This window comes from Mus pahari, chromosome 3, assembly GCF_900095145.1.
Source record: "Mus pahari chromosome 3, PAHARI_EIJ_v1.1, whole genome shotgun sequence".
Classification (NCBI taxonomy): domain Eukaryota; kingdom Metazoa; phylum Chordata; class Mammalia; order Rodentia; family Muridae; genus Mus; species Mus pahari.
The window spans coordinates 3,913,525-3,930,073 of record NC_034592.1 but is presented as its reverse complement, the minus strand read 5'-3'; the positions used below and the strand labels follow the sequence as shown (position 1 = coordinate 3,930,073).

The 16,549-nt window shown below is 38.2% G+C and overlaps 1 protein-coding gene across 1 annotated transcript in view; it reads right to left on the bottom strand.

Annotated features, from left to right (window-relative positions):
* The window catches only part of Malrd1 (MAM and LDL receptor class A domain containing 1), a 658,259-nt gene that overhangs the window by 29,017 nt on the left and 612,693 nt on the right, over positions 1–16,549 (bottom strand). The window contains exons 36-37 of the mRNA XM_021195116.1: positions 1,788–1,867; positions 1,603–1,699 (exon numbers count right to left, since the gene is read on the bottom strand). Coding sequence (XP_021050775.1) covers positions 1,603–1,699; positions 1,788–1,867 — 177 coding nt within the window. The remainder of the gene's footprint in view (positions 1–1,602; positions 1,700–1,787; positions 1,868–16,549) is intronic.

Genomic DNA, 16,549 nt, shown 5'->3' with positions numbered 1-16,549 from the left:
AATTTAGGACTGTGCTAAGTGACAACTGCTTTATGCACTACAGTTGTTAGCTTCATGTGTCACTGTGGTCATGTACTGCCAGTCATTTGCTTAAAAAAATGACCTAGATGTTTCTATGAAAGCATTTGTTTAAACACGGCCAAAATACAGTTCAATTGACTTTAAGTGGGTTTGCTTTCGTTTAAATAAAGGAACTTTCTTTTTAACTTACTTACCCACGGTGTGGGTAGCCCTCAAAGATAGAGACTGAACTTTCTCAAGACTATGAAGAAGAGAGGAGGAGAAAGAGGAGAAGGAGGAGGAGGAGAAGGAGGAGGAGGAGGAGGAGGAGGAGAAGGAGGAGGAGGAGAAGGAGGAGGAGGAGGAGGGGGAGGAGGAGAAAGGGGAGGGGAGGGGAGGAAGAGAAGGGGGAGGAGGAGGACAACACCTCTCTTAAGCCAACTTGGAAAACCAGAGTTTCCAACCTGTTGGCCTGAATTATGGATTGTGGATTCAAGACTGTGCCTTCAACCCTGACTTGAAATCCCAGTTTGCCACCCAGCTGTTCAGGCTTCTAGTTTACCAGGCTTGACACTACCACCACATAGACACAACTGGAGAGTCTCAACGTATTATTTACATATGTATTTATACACACAACCAATGTCACTCTTAGTGCTTGTGAGGCTGTATCGTCCTTTATGTTAAAAGCTCTTTTAAGTCTAAACTTCTCCATATTAATACCTGTCTACAAATATTGCCCAGTTCATTTTTAGAGCACAGAAAACAATTGAAAATTGCTTCATGAATACAAACCTATTGGTGGGACTACGTTTAAAATGTACTTTTTTTTTTTCATAGTGCATACCGTATTTTAAAACATAGTCCCCTTAATTCATGACATGGAGATGAATATTTGCTAACTGATATGATTGGAGTTTATGATTAGAGTTGGAGAACTTAAGAGGGTCTCATCAAGCAAGTCAAAGGAATAATTTAAGGAAAATATTTTGTCATTCATTCCCCTGGGATATACTGGTGTCACATGTCTAAGTGATGACTAAGTCAGGCATACAGAACATGATGTATCTTTTAAAATGTCATGCCCTCTTAGGGAAGTCCTTATCTTGAGGAGTTTCTGGAAGTCAGCTCCTTTTACTATTTGTGTGACCTGTAGTTTACCCCAGAGATGGGGAAATGTGCCCTGCATTGCAAACTCAAAGTGTTTTTAACAGCTCTGTGCATTGGAAGAAGCTCTAAGTTAGGTTTGAATCCAGCTTTTCAGTCCAGCAGATTGTAGCCTCTGGTCTATGTTCTGTTGCTTGGAGGATGGAAGTTTTGGCCTGAAACTTAGGCACTGAGAAGATAGTCTCTCTGTGTAAGCTAGAAAGGGATCTCTTCAGATCTGAGACCATCTCTGGATACCATCATGATACAACATAATTAGATATTTTGAGGTTTGAATGATGTCCTATTTTTCTTATTGTAAGTAAGAAAAGAAGCCTCAAAGTACAGAAATATAAGAACTTCTTCCATAAGGAAGTGTGAAAGGAGGGCAGGGGTAATGTTTCAGGAATGTTCCTGCTGTTCACATTCCTTTCAGAGCTGGAAGGCGTGACTTACCTCATTGGTCGTCTTCTGATGCCAAGGCAACACAAGATGGCCACTGCAATATGAGTCAGAAGGAACCCAGATCCGATACCCAGCAGAGCCCATATGTCTAGAATTTCAAACGAGCAAAAAAAGATGTTCATGATTCAAAAAAATTAAAGATCCCAAGCTGTTTGTTTAATTATAATGTTACCTACAATTCTGATTATGCACAAAACGCCCGGTAGAAAGGTTAGACCTGATGTGGCATCGATTTCCTGTCCATCCTTGTACACACCTGGAAAAGAAAAAACCATATGATACTTGAAAATAAAGGAAAAACAAAACAGTAGAAGAAAAGTTGAGCAGAATTGTAGTGACACTGATGATAGCTGAGATACCAGGAGATAAAGGGAATATAAGAAAAGTGGCTTAGAAACCAAAATGAAACATTAGTCATTATTTTCATATTTTGGTACACTAGGTTTTGTTGTAATCTATCCCCTTGTGGATTTTGAAGAACAGATAATGTCTTTTACTCAGCACTTTTTGTTGTTGTTATTTTTGAATATTGACTTTTTTTATTTTTTCACTCAGCTCCATTATTATTTGTGATGATTTCTCATTTGTCTCAAATTCAAAAGTACCCATACTGGGTGTCCATCTAACTTTATGTGTGCATGTCTGCGTATAAGCATGGGGCAGGTAGACAACTTTGGGTATTCTGGTGCCATTTACCTAATTTTGAAATAGAGTCTCTCACAGACCAGAAACTTGACATGGAAGCTCAGCTGTAGGGCTGGGAAAATTCAGGATCCACTGTGGCCTCTGCTTCCTTAGGGCTGGGAGTCCAAGCACAGCTCCAAGCTCCACTTTTTAAAGATGGTGTATAGGGTAAAGGTAAACATGTAAAGGGAAACATGTGACCACCCAACTCCCTCTCCAGCACTCATATATTTGTCAGTGAAGAGGTTGAGTTCTGTGCAGTAACTAATGCATCAATTCAATGTATACATTAGCATGCAGATAAAGCAGAATACAAATGTATTTCTCATCACAAGGGGAAGCTTCTTTAATCACTTAGATTCACAATTAATTTATATTAATATCAGCTGTACTTTAGCAAAAACTGCTCTGATCAACCTGACTGCTGTCATCTACTTTATTCAGAAATGATAAAACTGGTCACACTGGAATAGTGGAATAGATTATCCTCAGAACACCACAGTCTGCAAGCAGATTGCTTGTCTAAGAGACATGTTTGTTTTTGACAGGGTCTCTCTCTCTCTCTCTCTCTCTCTCTCTCTCTCTCTCTCTCTCTCTTTCTCTCTCTCTAGCACTGAATGATCTGTAATTCATTATTTAGACCTTGCTGGATTTGATCTCACAGAGATCTACCTGAATTTGTCTCTCAAGTGTTAGGATTAAAGGCCAGTGCCACCATGCCCAGAAGAACATTTTTATTTCTAAGCATCTTTTCCTGGTATAACGAGTCCCCAAATGAGCATGGAAGTTAATATCCATGTTCTTATTTAGCAGAAACAATTCAAAAGGTTTCTGCTAGATGTCCTGCAAGTTCATGGTATGTGCTACAAAATAAGTTTAAAATTAACTTTTGAATATGTGCATTTAAACCTGTGTGCCAGAAGCATTGCTTACTATGCTGGCTACTTTTATGTCAACAATACAAGCTAGAGTCATTAGAGAAGAGAGAGCCTCAGCTGAGAAAATGCCTCCTTAAGATGGGCTGTAGACAAGCCTATAGCACACTGATATGATAGATATGAGAGGGCTCAGCCAATTGTGACTGAGGCCACATCTAGGCTGCAGGTCCCAGGTTCTTTCGAAAGCTGACTGAACAAGCCATGAAGAACAAGCCAGTAAGAAATACTCCTCTATGGCTTCTGTCTTCCTGACCTGTTTAAGTTTCTGTTCTGACTTCCTTTGACAATGAACAGTGGTATGGAAGAGTAAACCAAATAAGCCTTTCTGTTGTGCGCCCCCTCGATCAGCAAGGAAGATGCAACCAGTAGTTCTTCTAACAGCAGTTTATTCAGCAAGCTTCAATCTTCATCTCCCTCTTCCTCTCCCCCAAGCCCCGGGATACAAGGCCTTTTATACTCTTAGCCACTCCAATCGCGGCAGGCCACTTCACTTCATGAGACATGGCCTCAGCCAACCAGAAGAGCAGGAACATATCACCACCAAATATGGACTTGTTTACCACAAGCTCCATAGCCAACAGGTGCCATCTTTTAAGGTGCAGCTTCGGGTAGCCCAGGGGAGGGCCGTGGCCTCCTACAACTTTCCTCTACAACTTTCTCACTAGGACACTGTGAGCCCACGATTTCTGCCTGTCTCCCTTTTAAATCTGAAAAGTTAGATGAGTGAAAGCAATTTTTTTTCTCAAAAATGGAATTGAACTAAATTAAAAAGCCCTATTTACAGGTTCCAGCAGGTCATTAGACAACTCTCCTTTGTTAATATTCCTTTAAAAAGCAGGACTTACACACAATTTGATAATTTTGAAGTTTCTGAATTTCAGATGAAAATAGATCCAAGGAGTTGAAGGGGTCTGTAACCCTATAGGAGGAACAACAATATGAACTAACCAGTACCCCCAGAGCTCATGTCTCTAGCTGCATATGTAGCAGAAGATGGCCTAGTCAGTCATCATTGGGAGGAGAGGCCCTTGCTCTTGCAAAGATTATATGCCCCAGTACAGGGGAATGCCAGGGCCAGGAAGCAGAAGTGGGTGGATTGGGGAGCAGGGCAGGGGGAGGGCATAAGGGATTTGGGGATAGCATTTGAATTGTAAATGAAGAAAATATCTAATAAAAACAAAGAAAATCGATTTATTGAATTTGAAGTATTTAGTTTCCATTCTCGCAATACTTAAGACTGTAAGTCTTTTTTTGTCTCCTTGACAGTCCTCATTTAACAATGAGTGCTATATAGCCATCTTTCCATGTAGATGCCAGAGTAGCTGACAGTGCATTCTGTGTGAATTCACCATGTTCCTTAGGATACCAAGAGTGCCATAATCCTGAAGTTAGGCTTACAGAATCTCTATTTCAAGCAAACACTTCATATTTGAATATTTCTCCTGAGATAAATACTATGGAAATATCTGAGAATGTCACTTGACAAAACAACAGGAAAACCAAAGCATACAGAGAGCATGAATGATTCCCATCAGGCATCTGAATGTTTGTATATCAGTTCATCATTTGTCTTTGTCTGCAGTCCATCTACCTATATACTTAGATAGGGGTATTATATAAAACCTGGAGAAGTGAACTTAGAAGAGGAAGGAGAAGAGATGTTTACAGAGCTTCAGAGAGAATTCAGAACACTTAATGTGTTTTCATCTCTGTTTCTCAAACAAAACCTCCTCCTCTATGGAAAAACCAGTAAGAAGTAATTATGGCTATTTGATCTGTAGACTTCTGTAAAATTTCTATGGCAGGGTGATCTTTTGCCTTTGAACCAGATTCTGAGACAGCATCAATGCCATGCAAGGATGATATCTGACCATTCTTCCAGCAACAACACAGAAATATTTTTTTCCTGTCTTTCTTTGAGAACTATAGTCAGGAAGGTAATGAAGAATATTCTTTCTGTTTTACCTACAGCCAAGTAGACTCATTTCCTCCAAGCTTACCATACATCCTATTAAATATCACTAAGATGTTTTTAGAAGATACTAGCATTTATTTCATCACAGTTTTTATAGTCAGTAGAATTAGATAACAAATGAAAGACAAAACAATGTCTAACACCCCTGAATAAAGACTGTTTCCAAATTTAGTAGTGTATGGGGGGGGGGTTATATACTTGTCAGAGGTGAAGGGTCAAGTCCCTTGTAGGAGAAATGAGTCAGGAAAAGCTATGGAGTTGGAACTAGCATGTTTCAGTTATACAACTAAGAACCAAGGAAGAAACGTCCAGACAGGGATAGTCCAGTCACAGAGATAGAATCTGGGTGGATGGCCCAGTAGCTTGGCAAGTTTGGAACTGTTGTATAATTATCTGAAGCTAGAAACTTGTTCCAACAGGGAATAGGACAAACGCTCATCATACACCTTGACAATTAATGACCAAAATGTTCCTTATAGGAATTTTTTAGCTACTTAATGTTTATGCAAGACTGAAGGCAAACATGTTTTTATCTCTTGTGTCTTGCCAAAGTATATATGAAGGCCATGTGTGTTTTGTAATATCTATGCTTATCTAATATATACCTTTCTCATTTAGACTGCATGAATATTAACAACTCTTCTTCTATCCCTCTGTCCTACCCTCCCTACCTCAGTGTTATCTCCCTATTTTTTCATGCAAAAAAAGTAATTCTAATAACTGAGTGGTTAATTATATTATTTTTAAATGCATTTAACAAGTGTTTATTTTATTCAAAGTGACCACATGAAAAATACACAGAAATCTGATTTACTTAGTTTTATGCATCTGACAGTTACTTTGCATATATAGTAAACCCTACATTTCAGTCTTCTTCCTATAATTCTTAAAGTTCAAACTATAAGCCACATATAGGGAGCATTGTAGGTAGTTGCCCAAAGTTCATTTCACCAAATCCCTGCAGATAACCCTGGGGCTCATTATATTTAATGTTAATTCTGTTCTCCTGTGAGGGGATGTCAGCACTTAGGTGATTTCCTGTAAACCTTAATTTGTAAAAATAAAGGAGAGCTGATGATTGGGCAGAAGAGCTGAAGGTGGAGAGAGAGCAGAAGAAGAGGAGAAGGAAGGGGGAGGAGGAGGAGGAGGGGGAGGAGGAGGAGGAGGAAGAAAAGTGAAGCAGAAGCACATGGTCTGGAGAAACTGCAAGTTATAATGGGTCTCAGTGATGTGGAAGATGGTAGTGTAGCGGTACACCTGACAAACTAGGCGCACAGCATGGGTTCATATGAATTGAGTTATGTTTTCATTGCCAGGGCTTATTTGGATTGGAGATTTACCGCAACAAATCCCCTGATATTAAACTCTACATAGCTTTCCTTTGGTTTGCATGGAAAGTGACCTATCTGACCGCTAGTATTGCCATGTCCTCCTTACAATGAAGCAGGCATCAGCACACAAATTCACTGCCAGCAGAGATGGGCTTAGATAGACTTAGACATATATCTAGGAAGGTGCTTGGTAACAAGAGGTTATGCTTTGATGACTATATATCCTTAAAGAAATTCTTCCTCAACTCTGATGTGAAAGAGGAAGCATGCTTGGAGCTCTGTTGCAAGCTCAGAGAGTCCCTTTGGTTTTCTGGAAAAGGCATTCTGAGAATGTGACTAATAGGAAGACAGAGTCACTGGGAGATGGAGAAATGGTGGTCAACGCTGGAGTCTTCCCTCAGTTCAAGATTCAGTTCTCCATGGTTAGGCTTTTGAATTTGAGTCTACATTTTCTAAAATCCTGTTTAGATTTATTAGTTTTTAAATTCTTATTTATGTGTGTCTGTATGAGCATATGATACAGGTGTTCTGGACCCTCAGTGGGCAGAAGAGTTCATTGCGTTCTCTGGAGCTGGAGTTAGCACAGTTGTGCTCCAAAATCTGTCCTCCGGAAAAGGACAGGAGCAGTGTGGATTTTGGTATATCACTGATGAAACCTTTAACTGGGCATTATAGAAGATGTGCTTGTGTCCTATTATCATTTTTATACAAGTGGATCATAACTGCTAATGCACAGCTGTCACTCTTACTAGGAGGAGCCAGGACCACTCCACATTGAGTGTCTACATTAGCACGTTTCAAACTAGGACATATTTCTTCATCTCATCCTTGAAAAATGAACACATGGAGAAACTGAGTTTCATATCCCTCAGTAAAGTATGCTGAAAAACGGTCCACTTTGAATTCCCAGACTCTCCTGTGCTGACCACAAATGCTTTCTTCCCCTGGTCTTTTTCACGATAAATGTGGAGTGTAGTTGGATATAGCTATAATTGTCATAATTTTTATGTGTTAGAAAATAATGACTAGGAGAAATTTTTGATCTGGATTGTCTTAAGTCCATTTGTCTGTTCAAACCATGGCTGGAACATCTGAAAATACAGAAATATAGTGTAAGTATGCACCTGGGAAGATGGAGACATAGAGGAAGCCTAGAACACCAGGTAAAATTAGACTGCTCTCTATCTACATGGTTTTGTGAAGTCTAGACACTTCAGGCTCATTTATGAAAAGTTGTAATGAAAGCTTACAGAATTTATGGGAGAATATACACAAAAAAGACACATGAGAGTATACTGTCTCATGTTGCTCCAAGCTCTTACAGATATAGTATTTTCCCTTTTTGTATTCATCCTGGTCATGATTGTTTCCCACTGAACTTTGTTCTGTATCCTAACAGTCTGGTCTTTTAACTAAATCCAGAAAGTGTTGACTCCAGTCCCTTCAGGGACATTTAACAACCATGTAAGAACTACTAAAGTCATTGGCACATCTGATTTCAAGGTCTATCAAAAATGTCCCTAAACAGTATAACCTTTAAAATTCTGGAAGCATGTATACAGGCAAGGAAAATAGGCAGCTTTTGAATGTATTTCTACCCACTGCAATTTACCCTGCAGAGAACATGGAGACACTTGGAGGTTTTTGCTCAAACTGAATGTTTTCTGGTTGATAGGCTGGAACTGTATCAAGAAATGGGTGTAGGAAGTACATTAACATCATGGATGAATTTACTGTAATAGGAAAAGAGAAAGTGGGAGGAACTATTGTATAATCTCTGAGCCACAGAATGCAGCAACTTCACAGTAAATTCCAGTGATTAATTTGCTTGGACTAATTTCCCCCATGACTAATTAGCTTCAGCATGTTTCCCAAAATTCATAAGTATTAGGCAGAGCCCACCTGAAATAAAACGATAAATATCCTCTCCATTCATGCATAAGGGTCTGGTTGTTTTTTATACAAAGAGGAGAAATAAAATATAATTAGATTCTTTTAGCTACAACCAACACACTAATCTTTCCTAAATTGCAGCAGGTCTTCTGTTATTAGCAGGTTCTGATCAAGGTGTCAGTGGAATAACTCGTTTCTGGGTGTACTTGGCAACACCCATTCATTACTTTCCCACACCTGGAACACAAGCTCATCTTGTCCTTCTTGTCATTTGTGTACACGCCCCAGCTCATTTGTCACACTGCCAGGGCAAATAAGGAGCAGCCACACAATGTAGTAGGAAGAAGGCATGTCTTGGCTGTTTAAATGAACTGAACTGTGATCTCAAGCAATAGAACCAAGGTTAGCTTATTTATAATTGTTCTAATAGATTTGAAGAAAACAGAAAGGAGTTCAGAGGCAGGGTTACTTCCTAAAGATATTGTAGTATGAATATTTAAATTTAAAGACAATGCAAACAGCATTGAGATATCATCCAATGTCTGCCATGCCTTCTGAAAAATTGAGAATATGTGTATTTGTGTGATTTCCAATAAGTATGATTAAAAATGAATCTTTGACTTATTTAAAATGTCAAGCTCACCATGAAAAAAATAAAATGAGCTCCATGCTTTAAAATACTGATCATTGGTTGGTGGTTTAGTCACTGGGAGCTCTGGGGGGGGGGGGTCTGGTTGGTTGATGTTGTTGTTCTTCCTATGGGGTTGTAAACTCCTTCAGTGCCTTCAGTCCTATTTCTAACTCCTTCACTGGGGACCTCATGCTCAGTTCAATGGATGGCTGCGAGCATCTGCCTCTGTATTTGTCAGGTTCTGGAAGAGCCTCTCAGGAGACAGCTATATCAGGATCATATCAACAAGCTATTTTTGGCATTCAAAATAGTGTCTGGATTTGGTGACTGTATATGGGATGGATCCCCAGTTGGGTACCCATGACTCCAGCTGCATATGTAGCAGAGAATGGCCTGTTGGGCATCAATGGGAGGAGAGGCCCTTGGTCCTATGAATGATCAATATGTATGTTCCCATTGTAGGGAAATGACAGGGCAGGGGGGTAGGAGTGGGTGGGGGGTGTTGGAACACCCTCATAGAAGCAGGGGGAGGGAGGATGGGATAGGAGGTTTCTGGGTCGGAGATAGGAAAATGGGATAATATTTGAAATGTAAATGAAGAAAATATCCAATAAAAATATTGGTGATGAGAAGACTGTAAATTCCCCAGGGCTAATGAGAAGCTCTGTCTCATAAACAAGAATCCCTTTGGGAAATTCAGTCAGGAAGCATTGTTTGAGGTTAAAATTAACCATTGCTAACTCAGAGAAAAAGATGAAAACATAGAACAATGATTATGCAATGAGTTCAGGTTCTTTAATCTTTCTTGAATTTTTGTCTTCATACTATATTTAATATTAGTAAAAATTATTTAGTTCCTTATAAAACATTTTTTAGTTATCAGATTTTGTCCTTAGAGGATACTATTTGAAATATACAAAATATGTTCTCCTTTGTGGCTTTTATTGCAATTTGCACTTTAAATCTGCAACAGGCTGCACAATGATGCACATGTAGGTTGGAAATGTGTTCAGAAGTTAGTTTAAACTATTACAGTAAAGAAAGAACTTTAATTACTTCTGAGGAGAGAGAAAATTGAAATTATGTTTCCTATGTTCAAACAGGTGTGAGGTGTGCTGGCATAGAAGAAGCAGTAGAATGAAATAATTTTAAGTTAAAAATAGTCCTGAATTTATGTTTTATACATTCTATTTCTTCTTGTTGTTATGGAATAGTAAGTCTTCAGAGATTCATGGGAAACAAAAGAAAAATGAAAGAAAGAAGATATAATCATAATAAAACTAAGTAATCCACAAACTGGACAACTGAAAACAGACTATCTGTCAGTAGAAACTGCACTCGTGTGTGTGTGTGTGTGTGTGTGTGTGTGTGTGTGTGTGTGTGTGTGTGTTTTGTTCTATTCGAGACAGGGTTTCTCTTAGTATCCTTGGCTGTGCTGGAACTCACTTTGTAGACCAGGCTGGCCTCAAACTCAGAAACCTGACTGCCTCTGCCTCCCAAGTGCTGGGATTAAAGGTGTGCACCACCACTGCCCAGCTAGAAACTACACGCTTTTAAGACTACATAAGGTAAAAATATACAGCTTTGCTGAGGATTATTACTTCTAATACAAAATAATTTGTGAGTATTATTTTCTTCTCCCCATAGAGTTTAAAAATAATTTTCCTTTAAAAACATATTTTCAACTTAATTCTACCAAGACCTTTATTCATCCTTTGTCTTGTACACTGAATTATACATGGGCACACAAGCACAGTGTGGAGAGGTTTAAAATGGAGAAAGAATAAAGCATGAGCTGCTGAGTCCTGGAAGAAATTTCACCAGCTGTATTGCTCACTAAGAAACTGTGGGAATCTCAGACTCACTTTGATCTTTGGTAAAGAGAGGGAGGCTTTACTTCTGAGTACAAAACCAGAAATCTTTCCGTGGCTTTATGGAAAACTGAAGAAGGATTCTAAACTCTATTCTGCTTTTTGAGAAATTGCTGAGTGCTTTCTGTTTTTTATCCTTATTATAGACTCCAGGCAACCTCATCACCAGATTATATTCTTTCCAGCCTTCAAAGAGACTTAGGATAAAGATGATACCATAATATATACACAACTATCTTATGCTTGTATTATATATATCCTGTGACAAGTCTATTCTACCCAGGTTACATATATGTACACTTGTACATATATACAGGCAAATATGTACGTATATACATGTACATATATACCTCTAAAGAAATGAAAAGTTGAAAGTCACCTATTTTGTTTCACAAAGTTAGGTATCACTGTAGACTGATCTTTCTTGGAGATGAGTAGTAATCCCAAATTAAATTGGCTTTTAATATGCATGCTTCCTGCACTTGTGGATTCAACAATATTCAGACAAAAAACATTTAGGAAAATACATCTGAGTTAACACAGATATTTTTGTTATTATTCACTAAACAATATTGTATGATAATCATGTACATGGTATGTACACTGTACAAATATTTGTAGTGATAAAAATGGTATATAATGTACAATCAAGATGTACAGAATATATTGAAACACTAACCCATTTTATCTGGAGGACTGGAACATCTACAGAGTTTGCAATATACACCAGGGTCTTAAAATCAGTCTCCTGTGGACATTGAAGTCTGACAGCAGAGTAGATTTCCAACAAAGGACAAATGAAGGAGTATATACACCACACTTTTTTGAAGGGTGTAACATAATATGGTCATATATGTGTGTGTGGACACACATACACACACACACATAGTGCTAATTTCATTGTTTATGTGTCACCTACAGTGAGATTAACTAATGACATCTTAAATTTTACATGTGTGGACAAAGCAATGAATAATGCTCTTTAAGATGCAGCTCCATGGGAAAAGGACAGTTGATGACCAACTGCAGTTTGAAGAGAGTTTAAAGTCTTCAAGATAAGACTAGAATGTCTACAGAAACGATGGAAGAAAGTGTTCTAAAGTGTTATTCCAATTTTGAAAATCTTATAAATTTTAAGAACAATGGGTCATTTCACTCTTTCCAAGAAATTCTTGAAGTGAAGAAGGTAGGAAAGAAATTGTAAAATAGAAAGAAACAAACAATCAAACAAACAAGCAAGACAACAATAAAATGAGAATCAGGAATATGTGTGTAAGGTTGCCTTTTGAATGTGTGTGTGTGTGTGTGTGTGTGTGTGTGTGTGTGTGTGTTTACCATGTGAGTGTGTGTATAAGGTTACTGTCATAGGTTGGCCTAATGCTGTTTGTATTTTAATGTTAATACCAGTTTATTAAACCTGGTTGCCACAGACATGAAAGAGTTCCCACATAGACCCAAGTGATGCTATATGATCTTACCCCCAAGTTATTTTTGATTGGTGAATAAAGATGTTGATAGCGAATGAATAGTTGGGCAGAAGAGACATAGGCAGGATTTAGGGTTTTTTTGTCCTTGGGGGTGGGAGGAGAATCATAGTGCAGGGGTAAGAAGGGAATGGTGAACAAGACGCAGTTAAAAAAATGAGTCATAAAATTAGGTGAGTCATAAAATGTGGCCCTGAGGGCTGTCCAATTAGCGTTAGGAACAGCCCAAATAAAGCATAGTAAGTAATAACTTGGAGTTATCAATAAAAAAAATGGATTCTAATACCATAGAGGGTAAATATATGCCCAGCTCTTGTGCTGATTAAAGCTTATTATAAACATAAAGGTTATGTGTGTCTTTATTCAAAAACTAAATGATCAAATAATGGGTTAAAACCCCAAAATGAGATTAAAAATTTCAGCAGTAGGTTACCATGTGAATGTGTGTGTAAGATTACCCTGTGAATATGTGTGTGTAAGGTTACCCTATAAATGTGTGTGTGTGTGTGTGTGTGTGTGTGTGTGTGTTTGTGTAGAGTTACCATACTAATGCATGAGTAATTAATTGTGTGTAAGGTTACTATGTGAATGTGTGTTTATAAGGTTACCATGTAAACATGTGTGTAAGATTACCTTGTGAATACATGTATAAAGTTACCACTGTGTAGGTGGCAATTTGTGCTACTCTCATTTATATTAGAGCATTGCATGAATATGTTAAACATACACAATGCACTAGAAATGAAGGTCTAAAGATAAATGACAACAATTTCTGCAGTTTCTCATGGTATAAGCTTAGAACTTCCTAGATAGCCAAGAGTGACCTTCAACTCCTGATTCTCCTGCTTCCATTTCTAAAATGCTGAGATAATTGGCATGAGCGACACAGCTGAATTCGGAACCTCTATTTTTTAGATAAAAAATACATATAGATCTTATTTATTTTACTGTTACAGATAGTTTCTCTATATTACACAGCTAGTGCATTCTTACTACCTCTACATAGTTGTATTCTCCATTTCACCATGTTCAAATAACCACTTAGCTATACACACGCCTACACACACATACACACACAAACGTACATACACACACACACACACACACACACACACACACACACACACTACATGAACTCTTATCCACCACTGAATCGATATGACATGCATATTAATATTTTCTTATTTATATTTTTCTGGAGTTAAATACCCAATTCATATTATCATATTAGTTGCTAGGATTTGTGTCTAATTTCTGAGGTTGCCAACAAATCCTCAGTAAGATGTTCTACAAGGTGAACTAATGGTATTTCTTTCCATTTGGAAAGAGAAACTCCCAAAGGAGAATTTTAGAAAAAGATTTCCATTGCCCCTTTATCTTAATGCTACTGTGGACTGGCACTTTAAGAACTTATAGATCTTCTGTCTAACATCAGCCCAGCATCCTGACTCCATTGTGTGCATCAGTTTCCTCCCTGATTTGGGTACTGTAGAACATGCATAAGAGGTTACCATGTTCATGGTCAGTTATATCTAAGATACTCTCAAGGGGTAGGAATAGAAGTGAGCAATGGAATACACAGAATGTGAGAGTAAGAGATGTACTCTCCAGGAAAAGAAGGGAACCATCCAGAGCAAGTAAGGTCAGGGAGAGTCAGTGAGTGCGGAACCCAATTTCAGGACATCAGCCAATAAATCTATGATGAATAGGAAGAAGTTTTGTTTCCCCTGATATAAAGAGAACAAATGTAAACAATTCTATGGTGTGTCTCTTAATAACCAAGACAGTCAGTAAATGGTATTTGCCTTCAGTTTAAATGCTTGATGATACATAAATAATATTATTCTAAAATACCTTTTATACTAAAATATAAAAAGAATTCTGTATATGTTTATGACAAAAGTGCAAAACGAAGCTTCTTCATGGTATATAAACATCATAGTACTGATTTTTTTTTAAAAAAGATCTATCAGTGTGGGGCACATAGACTGTGCCAAAAAGAGAAACTGGTGGAACTGGCAAAGTAGAGCATGTTCAAATCTCAGAAATTTCAAAATTTGAGACCAGCAGGAATGGAACTTGCCTCCTCCCTGTTTCCATGCCTGCCTTGAAGAACATAACCATAACCAAGCGACCCCAACTAAGTGGTCACAGTAGTCAGAAATCCAGCACCTGGAATGTCTCTTCATGCTAATGAAGTATCTTAGTACCTTAGCTTTTAGCCAATGGCCTTTTCCCACCCTAGATATTCCTATCCCAAAACATTGGTTCACCCCAAATAAAGTGTATGTGCTCAAACCCACTTCAATAAAGAAATACAAACAAGCTAAGATCATTGTAGAGCTGTTTCATTATAGATCGTTGGAGAAGTCCTTCGCCTAAAAGAGCCATGACATTAAGATTCTCAGAGAAGCCCCCACCACTCCTCCCAGTGGGACTAGGGTCCTGTTCGTTCCAGACTTTGCTTCATTCTTTCAGCCTGGTGTGCAGCAGCATCTGGTCATCCTGAGAGGAAGGAGGCAGAAGATGTGAATCCACACATCTGCCTACAACCTCTGGCTACTTCTCAGATTTTAGGCATCAATCTTGATGTATTTCTGAATTTTTCTTAAATGAATATTAAAATACTGCTTTTCAATATAAGTCAAATACAAGAGTCTTTAAAACAATTGCAGGAACTGAATATTGTTCCTTACTTAGGTGTGAGCAAAGCAAAAAAGAAAGAAAAATTACTCAATCTTCTAGCACTTCAGTTTTCCTATCTGTTAAACACACATAGATAAAAGCTGCAGTGTCACTGGGAGACTGCAAATACCCACTCGTTAAATATATGTAGTTGCTTGAAATGACACAGGTACATAGTTAGCTTTCTATGATGATAGCTATTATTACCATGAATATATTTCGTAAGCTCCTAACTTTACTCAGTGTATAGTGCTTATTATTCAACCTCTCAAGCTAAAAGGAACTGACATTTTAAAAAATTGTGGTTCCCAAACAAACAGAACATATGGTGGGATTCACGGCTCTAGCTACATACATAGCAGAGGATGGCCTAGTCGGTCATCAATGGGAGGAGAGGCGTTGGGTCCTGTGAAGGGTCTATGCCCCAGTATAGGGGAATATCAGGGCTAGGAAGTGGGAGTGGGTGGCTTGGGGAACAGGGAGCGGGGGAGATAGGGGTTTTTCGGAGGGGATAACATTTGAAATGTAAATAAAGAAAATATATAATTAAAAAGATATGGTTCAAATGATTGGTAGAGTAAATGTCAAATGACTGAAACAGACGAGGAAGAACTCTCTGTCCTAAAGTAACCTTGATGGCTGAATAGCAAAGGACTGAAAAATCAGCCGGATGACTTGGCGGCTGCCGGTTAGCAGACAAGTAGCTTAACACCTTGCCAGTCAAAATATCCACAAGATAACAAACCATTTGCCTCAAAGTAAATTATGGACTCCATTGATTCTTCATTTCTTTCTTTAAAAATAAAATACCCTTATTGTTTTCAATGGTTTCATCCTGGAGTAATCATCATGCAGTAATCAGAAGATTATTAGAGGCAGACCACCAAGAATGTCAAGAGTGATTCTTTACTGTGCCAACATTATAGTGAAAAATAAATTATGGGAAATCAGAGTGGGTGCCAAGAATCATGTTGATAAACAGAAGTGTGATGAAAATGCAAGATGAATATGTCCTCATCTGAACATCTGGTCCTATTTTCTGTTCCCATTTCCCCATATATGTACAAAATTAGGATCAGAGAAGACAAGGAACCAGGGAAAAATGAGTCAGGTACAATAGTCACTGCCCTTTACCGTTACCATCCATCACATTACCAATTGTCGATCATCTTAGATGGTCATCCTTAGAAAATGGAATGCAAATGGAGAACCATCTCAGTGGCTCTTCTGTCTGATCCTGTGACTCCTTGTATCCCTCTCTTCCCAGGTATTGAAGCCAGCTATATACACTCTATCAGGTTCTGCTGGGAGCTCATAGGACTATCAACAATACATTCAAAATAGCCTTTTTAATTGACCCTGTATATGTTAAGTAGTTTTATTTTATTTTATTTTATTATTATTTTCTTTATTTACATTACAAATGCTATCCCGAAAGTTCCCTAT